The following is an 11,550-nucleotide window of genomic DNA, read 5'->3' on the forward strand; positions in this document are numbered from 1 at the left end:
ACATAATTTTTATGACCAAATATGATTTTTTAAAAGGGAAGTCAAAGATTCTGAAAAGAAGATTAGCAAAAAAAATATCTTTGAACATCTTGCATTTATGCAATTAAATCAGAATGGATTTTTGTCATTTTTAGCTTGACTATACGAAGTATAAGGAGAGCTATCCTACTCGCCCCGGCGTCGGCATCGGCGTCTTTCCACGTCACCACCTTGGTTAAAGTTTTGGTGCACTTTCTCTTTTTTCAACTTATCTCTGTAATTACTTGATGGATTTGATTCAAACTTGAAATATTTATTCCTCATCATCATCCACATCATCTGACATAAGGGCCATAACTCTGGCACCAATATTTCATGAATTTTCCCCCCTTTTCACTTAGATTTTCAGGTTAAAGTTTTGATGCACTTTCACTCTGTCTCTGTTATTAGCTCACCTGTCACATAGTGACACGGTGAGCTTTTGTGATCACGCAGCGTCCGTGCGTCCGTCCGTGCGTTCGTCCGTCCGTAAACTTTTGCTTGTGACCACTCTAGAGGTCACATTTTTTGTGGGATCTTTATGAAAGTTGGTCAGATTGTTCACCTTGATGATATCTAGGTCAAGTTCGAAACTGGGTCACGTGCCATCAAAAACTAGGTCAGTAGGTCTAAAAATAGAAAAACCTTGTGACCTCTCTAGAGGCCATATATTGTACAAGATCTTCATGAAAATTGGTCAGAATGTTCACCTTGATGATATCTAGGCCAAGTTCGAAACTGGGTTACGTGCCATCAAAAACTAGGTCAGTAGGTCAAATAATAGAAAAACCTTGTGACCACTTTAGAGGTCGCATTTTTCATGGGGTCTTTATGAAAATTAATCAGAATGTTCACCTTGATGATATCTAGGTCAAGTTCGAAACTGGGTCACATGCCATCAAAAACTAGGTCAGTAGGTCTAAAAATAGAAAAACCTTGTGACCTCTCTAGAGGCCATATTTTTCGAAGATCTTCATGAACATTGGTCAGAATGTTCACCTTGATGATATCTAGGTCAAGTTCAAAACTGGATTACGTGCCGTCAAAAACTAGGTCAGTAGGTCAAATAATAGAAAAACCTTGTGACCACTTTAGAGGTCGCATTTTTCATGGGGTCTTTATGAAAATTGGTCAGAATGTTCACCTTGGTGATATCTAGGTCAAGTTCGAAACTGGGTCACGTGCCGTCAAAAACTAGGTCAGTAGGTCAAATAATAGAAAAACCTTGTGACCTCTCTAAAGGCCATATTTTTCATGGGATCTGTATGAAAGTTGGTCTGAATGTTCACCTTGATGATATCTAGGTCAAGTTTGAAACTGGGTCACGTGCGGTCAAAAACTAGGTCAGTAGGTCTAAAAATAGAAAAACCTTTTGACCTCTTTAGAGGCCATACTTTTAAATGGATCTTCATAAAAATTGGTCAGAATGTTCATCCTGATGATATCTAGGTCAAGTTCGAAACTGGGTCACGTGCCCTCTAAAAGTAGGTCAGTAGGTCAAATAATGAAAAACCCTTGTGACCTCTCTAGAGGCCATATTTTTCATGGGATATGTATGAAAGTTGGTCTGACTGTTCATCTTGATGATATATAGGTCAAGTTTGAAACTGGGTCAGCTGCGGTCAAAAACTAGGTCAGTAGGTCTAAAATTAGAAAAATCTTTTGACCTCTCTAGAGACCATATTTTTCAATAGATCTTCGTGAAAATTGGTCTGAATGTTCACCTTGATGGTATCTAGGTCAGTTTCGAAACTGGGTCAAATGTGGTCAAAAACTAAGCCAGTAGGTATAAAAATAGAAAAACCTTGTGACCTCTCTAGAGGCCATATTTTTCATGAGATCTTCATGAAAATTAGTGAGAATGTTCACCTTGATGATATCTAGGTCAAGTTCAAAACAGGGTCAGGTACCTTCGAAAACTAGGTCAATAGGTCAAATAATAGAAAAATCTTGTGACCTCTCTAGAGGCCATATTTTTCAATGGATCTGCATGAAAATTGGTCAGAATTTTTATCTTGATGATATCTAGATCAGATTCAAAACTGGGTCACTTGAGCTCAAAAACTAGGTCACTATATCAAATAATAGAAAAAACGACGTCATACTCAAAACTGGGTCATGTGGGAACAGGTGAGCGATTCAGGACCATCATGGTCCTCTTGTTACTGAATGAATTTGATTCAAACTTAAATTAGTTGTTTAACAATATCACCCACATCATATGACACAAGGTGCATAACTCTGGCACCATTTTTTCATGATTTATTCCCCCTTTTTACTTAGAATTTCAGGTTAAAGTTTTGGTGCACTTTCACTCTACCTCTGTTATTACTGAATGGATTTGATTCAAACTTAAAATAGTTGTTCAGCATCATCACCCACATCATATGACACAAGATGCATAACTCTGGCACAATTTTTCATGAATTATGCCCCTTTTTACTAAGAATTTCAGGTTAAAGTTTTATGCACTTTCACTCTATCTCTGTTATTACTAAATGGATCTGATTCAAACTTAAAACAATTGTTCAGCATCATTACCCTTATCATATGACACAAGGTGCATAACTCTGGGACCAATTTTTCATGAATTATTTCCCCTTTTTACTTAGAATTTTAGGTGAAAGTTTTGATGCACTGGTCATCGTGATTTAGAATCCAGCTTATTTGGTATCTTTTTAAAGCTTAAAAGTTTACCTAATCATTAATAAAATGGAATCCTCAAAGGAATGAAATAAATCTTGTAGATAAAATCGATATAAAATATTTCAATTTTCAAGGACCGGCCGGCAAAGCCGCATTCAATAGTCAAAAGTTTAATTTAGAACATGTGTGACACTCAATCTACATTTTGAAAGATTACAACCTTTTAAAATAATTATCGTTTAATTGACCGTTATCAGCCGTTTCTTCCAATCAAGGCTACATGTAGCTTCATCGCCTACGTGCTAACAACAACGAGATTTTCGGCTATTGTTCCTAATATTAAATTATCATAAAACTGTAATTGATTGCATAATTTTGTCAATTCATAATCAGGGTCATCAAAATAGCTGACTGTAAATTAATCTGGGTCATCAAAAGATCGCAGTGCGCAATAGGAGTGGTGATCGGAGCTAGCTTAATCAACATGTGTCCCGCTCGAGGGCTTGAAACTGATTATCGGATAATTAGGAATAAACAATGTGACACCGGTGACTGTTTATTGTGTTTTATTCATGTAAAAATTCAACAATTTATAGGCCAGAATAACTAGTTTTTTGGGGGGTTATTTTTGTTTTTCTGTATTTTTAATTTTCCGGGACATTTCAACACTGTCAGGGACACCGGGACGAGTATGTGATTTCCGGGACAATCCCGGACAATCCGGGACGTATGACATGTATGCATATATGTTGTTTTTATACTGACTAAGATGTTTTAAATGTTTTAGATGAATCAGGTTATAATCAATGTTAAAATTGCAATACTTTGAAAAATTTATAACCAAAAATTGCTGGAAATAGTGGAAAATATCCTTGTCAATTTTTTTTTACGCAAATTAAAAACTGTGCACTTTGAAAATTAAACAAATTTTTGTTGCCACCCTTGAAATTCTTTAGAATGATACAGAGATATATTAGTCTCTCAAAGTCAGAAGGAGATGAGCAAAGTGTTTGAATAATCCAGGTATTCAAGTACTGTAAAATCATTAATTTTCATGGGGGACTAATTTTCATGGTTGAGTCAATCCACGAAAGTTAATCCCAACGAACATGTAAAATTCCCATGGATTCATTTTATGTTCTAAAGTTGAAATCCACGAATTTGCAATTTTGACAAAACCACGAAATTTCATGCCCACGAAATTAAATGATTAAACAATAATTCAGAGCCAGAAATTACAAGGAAAATGGTGGAGAACCACATAAACTGCTTGAGTAAGCACTGGTGCTTGAGCTGTTAATGCTGGACTGAGTGGTGTTTCATAGTATGTAATATGATTTGTATTGCCTTCTATGTATAAAGACGAACCTAAGAAAAACTTTATTACCGAAAAGTTGCAGAAAAGGTCCTGGTGAATCAGAAAGTATTTTATTCATTGCTTCTTAGCCTATTGTTTTAAAGATATTGCTTTTAGGTTAGGATATGGATCTGTTTGAATCTGTTAACACCAGCAAGAAACTTCGCACAAATATACAATCATATTGCATTTGATTTATATAGTGGTTTATTGAAATGTAATGATAAATTATTTTTGTACTATCACTGTTTCAAACATTGAAATTATCAAAATACAGGTATGGGACTACACTAGAATGGGAAAGAGTACACAACTCATTGAGAAATTATTATTAAAAATATACTTAAGTAAAGAAAAAGATGTATATATTTATATACCACCCTAGTACATGATTTTGGAATGAAAGCCAGCAATATTGAAACATAAAATGTGTGTAAATCCTGCAGAACTACTTTAGTTTTTCCAGCATGAACAATGTGACTTAAATTTCTTCTTTGTGACCTGGCATTGCACTGCTTGAATTAGATGAATTTGACTAAAACAATAAAAAAAAAGACATGGAATAAAAAGAAAATTTGTTTGTTTTACACACAAGATCAAAATATCTTTTACTCGTAAACCTCAGACCAATTCCATTCATGGCTAAGACACCCATGAATATTATTGCATCTGGTGTTAACTTTATGAAAGATATTTTGATGTTACACTGAAACATACAAAGTCTAATTTTTTCTTTAGATTTAAGGATAAGAGAAGATGAAGAGTCCATTATCTTGCATTATTAACAATTCTACTGTTCGTACTTGGTCGCTAGGTCAAACCATAGAGCAGCATGTCAACATGTTAGAGCTACATTTTCTGCTTGATCTATATAGAACTTGACTGGAATGTTTGTCTTTCTGAAATGGTCTATTTCAGGTTCAAAACTGACTTATCTTGGTTCAGAATCTAGATCACTAGGGCAAACCATAGATAAATCTTGTTTACCCTAACAACCAGTTTTTCTTCCTTATATACATGAAAATACATGAAACCTGATTAGAATGTTTACCTTTAAGAAATCAAGACTTAAGTTTGAAAGTTTATCGATAAAGGGTCTGAAACTAGTTCAGTAAGTCAGGTAATAGATCTATACAGTCAAGGCCAGGTGAGTGACTCAGTGCCATCATGACCCTTTTATTGCAATAAAACAAACTTTACTGACTAACCACAATATTGTTTCAATATACAGTAGCTTGTTAAGCTTATGTTTTAATAGTGAATGTTGAAAGATAATGTTGTTTCAAGGAGTATTTTGTTGTTGTTGTTTTTTTTCTAGATTTTATGCTGCAGTTAATTTTGTTGTTTCAGGTGTTACACAATAAAATGATAAATAAAAAAGTACTGTTTTTGGTTAGTGTATTATTAAACATTTATTCATTTTGTTACACCTCAGTGCAAAACTACCCTATGTTTGTGTGGATAAAGATGCAGTTACAGTGTAACTTGTATATTGCTGTCGGCATTCAGGTCAATGGTATTTGCTCACTGTGTATAGTAGTACAACAGAGGTGCTGGATATTGCTTGTTCTGACAGTGTCTTACTTGGTCTGCAAGATTGTGACCATATCAGTGTTGTATTTGTACTGCAGTTTGTGCTTTCTCCTATGAGACTGACAACTTGGAGGTCATTGTCCAGTTTACTACACTAGTGACATCTTTTTGCAAGGTGGTCTCCTAAGTAACAAACAAATATGATGTTAGAGCCCAAAGTTGCATGTTTCTGATTATTTATGAGAGTGACAGTAGATCTAGAAACTAACCCCACCCTAACACACAGACAGTCCTGTTTAGCTTACTTGAACAGATATTTCAATTTGTGTAGACAGGCGATCTGGCATCGGTCTTCCAATGTGCACTTTCTACTGTGAACGCTCTGAAGGTCACAATTTTGGCCCAGTCTCAATTAATCTTTGACAAGATAATACATATGATAAGTTTCTCCTTTTGAATAAAAAAAAATAGGTCACTTTGTCAAAAGATTGAAAAGCTTTGTTAATCCTCCAGTGGCAACATTTTCTAAACTTGGTCAGTCAAGGAGCCTAACTCCCGCCTACCTCGCAGCTCAATCTACACCGGGTTGTTCGGGTCACCATGCCTGAGGAGACAGCTGTGGACTATCTTTGTATCAAGCATAAAAAGAACTAAAACTGAGCCAACAGATACTAGTATCTGAAATTTTATTTGTTCAATAAAAATGGACGAAGGCGTTTAGAACAAAGCATACGATTCCTCTTTCCGTAGCTCTCTTATCGCGTTTGTACATCCAAATCACGACCGCCTACAGAGTAACTACAGATGATTGCAAAATGTAATAGAAATGTACATTAATTTAGCATCGCCAACACTAGCACCCACACGTGACGGACAAATACACAACCAGAGACTAAACATAAAATACCAAAAGCTTACAGTATATTCTACGTTTATCTATACTGCGAAAAGGTGTACTCTTGGGCTGTTGGGTGTAAACAGACTCGAGCCCCATTCAGTAACTGCTATGTTGTCACCGACAGCATGAATTGCATATGGCACTTTGACTCCATCTCGTGCAGTGACAAACTTATTATCGACTAATCGTCCGGCTTCCGTCAGAACTTGTACTTGATTATTGTCCAGACATAGGTAGACCTCCCCATTCTGATGGTAAGACACGCCCCACGGTGACGCATTAGTCGGATATGCCCATTTAACTCTTCCCTGCGTATCCATGCAAAGAAGTGCGCGCTTATCTCGGTCCGACACAAGAATTTCGCCAGCGGAAGTCGTGGATAAAAATCTAGGCCAACTGAACAAATCTTCGCCAGAATCCGTTTTATGTATAGTTTTCAAAATGAGCGCTCTTGTGTCTATAATGTCAACGGCTTGTTTGCCGACGACGCAACATGAAACCACAAATTTACCGTCGGGAAGTTTTGCGATACCTTCGTACGGTTTATCGGTAGTTACAGTATCCATTAGCAAAAGACTTTCTTCGGTTCCAACAAACGCAAGTTGACATTGTTCCGGAAGAGTGACAACTGCATCGGTACTATCGTGGGCTTGGCACAAGCACACCGGGCAGTTCAGCGTTAGCTGATCTGGTGGTGCATTTGCATTTCGTATGTAGAATCTGAAAACTTGGCCGTTGTGAGCATCAGTTAAAACAATACTATCTTCTATAATGGCAACTCCCGTCAACTGCCAGCACGTGTTAGTGCGGTCGGCCGGCTTCACGTTAAATGTTACTCTTGCCCGACGCGGCGTCAGATCCGATCTGGCCGTCCCTGGTTCAGATCTCGGTGTAGAGGCCGGAAGACTCAATGATCTTGACGTTCTTGCAGAGTTTAACGATAGCCTTGGAACTTCTCTGGGAGTCCCAAGAAATATTTGGCTATTTGTTTCAGAGCCCACTTGCCTGCTAGTTCCAATTTCATAAGGATTCAAGCTCTGTATAACTACAGACCCAAGAACAGGAGGATTTTCAAAAATTCTTTCCGTCTCTTCGTTGACCGCGAAATGAACGTCCATGGCCGGTAATTTTGTTGAAAGTGCCTTTAGCGCGATATCATACTGTTTTACTTGCCCTTCTATTTTTGAAATGCTGTTCAAAATTTCAATACCCGTCCCACTGTTGCAGACTTCATCAAATTTTCCGATTGTTTCATTTATTTTGCCGACAATAACAGAAGACTGTGAGTTGTCTTTGACTGCAGACTTTCCCGCGTTTTTTATCGTAGCTTTCATATCGTCAATCTGCTGCATCGCCGTCTGGAAATAAAATTTCAACTTTGTCTCGAGATCAGTTAGTTCCGACAAAGCCATTTCTTTACAACTTTGTAGAGAATTATGACCCGAATTTTCCCCGTACTGATATTGTTTGGCAAATTGTACTTGTTTTTGTAATGTGTTTCTAAGTTTGTCCATTTTTGGTCGAAAATGTTCGACAGCCTCATCTATACCAACACACTCACATCGGCTTCCTTTGTGACTTTTGACAACACAGAGTGCACAAGCTGTAACTGCGCATTTCAAGCAGAAGAACTCTTTCAGTCTACTTTTATGGTCCTTACATGTCATACTGCCCATCTCTGATTTATCCGAGGTCGCGTGGAGAAGCACTGCACTCAACAAACTTCCAAGAAATGTATCCGGCGGAAATGCCGCGGCCCAGTGTTTATGAGCAAGACCTGGCGACGGTCTGCCGACCTGAGTTCGATCATTTGGGCACTTAAAATACAAAGCCGTCGGGTCTGTAACAGTTTGTTTAATGTGTTCCTCTAAACATTGTTTACAGAAGCTGTGACCACAAGGTAGGAGCCGCGGATCCTTGTACCGACCCAGGCATATACTGCACATTAAATAATCGCTCTCCACATTTCGTACAACTCTTTCTGCCATGTTTCCCTAAACCCGTCTACTTCTGGTTTTCTCTCGTCTTAAAACCAGTCATTACCATAATCCGTATCTTGTTCCATAAGAATAAAATTGCACTTCAAATTCAACTTGAAATATTCAGTTAATGCGGATTATGTAACCAAAACTTGCTGATAACGAATCGCTTAAATGTGCAAACTAAATCCCAAAACCATGTGTCCATTTTCAAATGTTAAATTTATACACTGAAAAGTGTATTGAATATTTCTATTTACTTTCTAAATCTTTCAAAATAGATCGATATTGAACACGCCGTTGATTTTCTAAAGAATGTTTAAGGGGTACATATATACATATTCATATACGTTTATAATGGTAGCCGTTAAAGCCTTTAACAGATTAATGATAAATAAGTAAATTAATAAAAATATAATAACCACGCCGTTTCTAGTTTTAAAATAAATAATAAAATGAAAAAAAGAGATGTTATTTCTCAGCAATTTTTTAAATTTTATTACTGGTGATCACATAATTATATCGTTTGGCAAATTAATGAAACATTCAATGAACGGCTTGCCGGTCAATAGTCAAAACCCTTCGGACATCCGGCAACAGTTTTAAGTATTGGCAAGGATAGAGGTCATTCAATAAGCGTATATTGTGTATCAAAGCTATATTCATAGTCGCTACCGGCTACCCATAATCCAGCTTTATTCAAACTTGGAATAAATTAATATCACCACACTGTTAGATCTGGTAGAGCATTATTGCCAGGAGAATCTTATTTATTTATTCCAAATTAGTAAATCGAAATTTTCAGTAACTAACTACCTTCGGACACCCGGCATAGGATACGAAGATGTAAAGGTCTTGGCCAAGACTGAGTACCTTATGTCTGTATTATACTGAAAACTTTCAAAGTTCCCTTGTCAGAAACTACACAGTCTACAAAAACTGTTCAAGTACAACTCAGGTTAGTGATATATGGCCATGATGGCCCTTTTGATAAATATCACACCTTCTTATCCTCCTTTAATTCGATTTTATTCAAATTTGGTACAGGATATTCATTGTACCAAATGTGAACTGATACTGATTTAAACACAACGTCTTCGCGTGTAAGTTGTACTTGGAGCAACAATAAGACACCGAAAAGTGATATGCTTCTACAAGTCCTGCCTCTAATAGTCTACTGAAGAAAAGTAAGTGCTGTTGTTTTTATTTTCATATCTTAGTATTTTAGTCTAAATTTATATAACGTAGCAGGAAGACCGTTTATAAAGTTGGAATAACTTGATACTATCGCCTTTGCTGTTCAATTTAAAAGAAAAGTTGATATATATGTTTGAATATCATGTATACAAGTGGACATGAAAAAATATGAATATGATTAAAATTTAAAAAAAAAGAACATTTTTGTACGGTCCTAAGGTCATGTTCATTTCTCTAAATTGTTAAAAGATTACTAGTATGTTAACATTTTTTTCTAAACTTCTGAGAAAATTCACTTGACTGTCAGTTTCTTCTGTATGAAATGTAATTGCAAATTTTTTAGAACATTTGTTTAGTGTTTAATGACACCAGGCTGGACTTATGTACGAGTTATGTTTGACTTAAAAGACGGAACAATGCTGATGTCACAGCGCGAGTTATGTTGGAGTTATAGGTGGAACAGTTCTAAGGTTATAGCTAGAGTTATGTTGAACTAACAATGGAAAAAATCCTAGGTTATAGCATGATTGATGTTGACCTTAAAGATGGGTTATTACCGAGGTGACAACATGATTTACGTTAACTTAAAAGTGGAAACATCCCGATGTTACAGTACACATTATGTTTAACTGAAAAAGGAAACATTTCCGAGGTCATAGCACGAGTTATAAACTTTCCGAGGTCACAGCACGAGTTATGAACTCACAGCACGACTTTGAACTTTCCGAGGTCACAGCAGGTCACAGCACGAGTTATGAACTCACAGCACGAGTTATGAACTTTCCGAGGTCACAGCACGAGTTATGAACTTTCCGAGGTCACAGCAAGAGTTATGAACTTTCCAAGATCACAGCAAGAATTATGTTAAACTTTAAAAAGAAACATTTCAAGAACATGAATTATGTTGAACTGGGATATTGCCGAAGTCCCCGCACGAAAGATATTGAAATCAAGACTGCAAGTAAAATTCTTTTCATTTATTTTGTTGAAATTGTATTTCTCAAGTTTAAATTTTATTTTTATACACCATATTTATATTTCTATGCCCTAGCCATACCAATCATTAACTTACTTGCATATAAATGTTTTACTAACTGACATGTAATATTTGCAATTTTCCCAGCAACTTATAAATAGTCTGAAAGCATCCTTTGAAAATTCAAGTTGCCTTCAAAACAATATATTGTTAATAAAATATCAAAAAAAAAAAAAAATTTCCGAATAGTGCAGTGTTCTAATTTGATTTATTTTACTAATTTATTTCATTTTTAAAATGTTACAAACTACACATGAAAGGCGTTTTTCTATAAGAGCATATTTGTGACGTTTAACAAATTGGTCAAAGTTGAATTGAAAAAAATGAACCAGTTTATATTTGAATTTTTGAGATGCAATTACTGAACAATATATTATATACTAAACGCAGACTGAATTTCAAAAGTACTAGCAGTAATTTCAAAACGTGCTATCAGTAATTTCATGAACAGACAATCAGTAATTAAAAAAATATTATCAGTAATTTTCAAAAAGTACTATCAGTAATTTTCAAAAGTACTATCAGTAATTTTCAAAAGTACTATCAGTAATTTTCAAAAAGTACTATCAGTAATTTTCAAAAAGTACTATCAGTAATTTTCAAAAAGTACCATAAGTAATTTTAAAAAAAAGTACTTTCAGTAATTTCAAAAAGCACTATCAATAATTTTCAAGCTAAATGTATTGGCAAAAAAGCTGTAGAGAACTGCAATTGGAAGCAGCAATTTGAAACGTTTTTCCGTTGGATTGTGTGTCACACCAGCATTATCTTGGTAATATGGCGACTTTCCAGGCCCTGATGATGGATGAATACCCCAGGTGCCCCTCCTACATAGTTTTAGGCACAGAGGGCACCTAGGTAGAACCACTGACCTTTCTTAAGCCAA

General features: G+C 35.9%; 1 protein-coding gene across 1 annotated transcript; it reads right to left on the reverse strand.

Annotated features, from left to right (window-relative positions):
• Window positions 1-6,223: 6,223 nt before the first annotated feature.
• LOC123549744 (tripartite motif-containing protein 3-like) lies at window positions 6,224-8,670 on the reverse strand. The gene has a single exon (XM_045338063.2). It carries the CDS (start codon window positions 8,438-8,440, stop codon window positions 6,491-6,493), a length of 1,950 nt encoding a protein of 649 aa, XP_045193998.2. The 5' UTR covers window positions 8,441-8,670; the 3' UTR covers window positions 6,224-6,490.
• Window positions 8,671-11,550: the final 2,880 nt, after the last annotated feature.

The sequence above is a fragment of the Mercenaria mercenaria genome, chromosome 6 (genome assembly GCF_021730395.1).
Source record: "Mercenaria mercenaria strain notata chromosome 6, MADL_Memer_1, whole genome shotgun sequence".
In the NCBI taxonomy this organism is placed as follows: domain Eukaryota; kingdom Metazoa; phylum Mollusca; class Bivalvia; order Venerida; family Veneridae; genus Mercenaria; species Mercenaria mercenaria.

What these genes read in the sequence shown, in the direction of transcription:
- LOC123549744 (XM_045338063.2), bottom strand. Translation starts at nt 8,440, where the DNA reads ATGGCAGAAAGAGTTGTACGAAATGTGGAGAGCGATTATTTAATGTGC.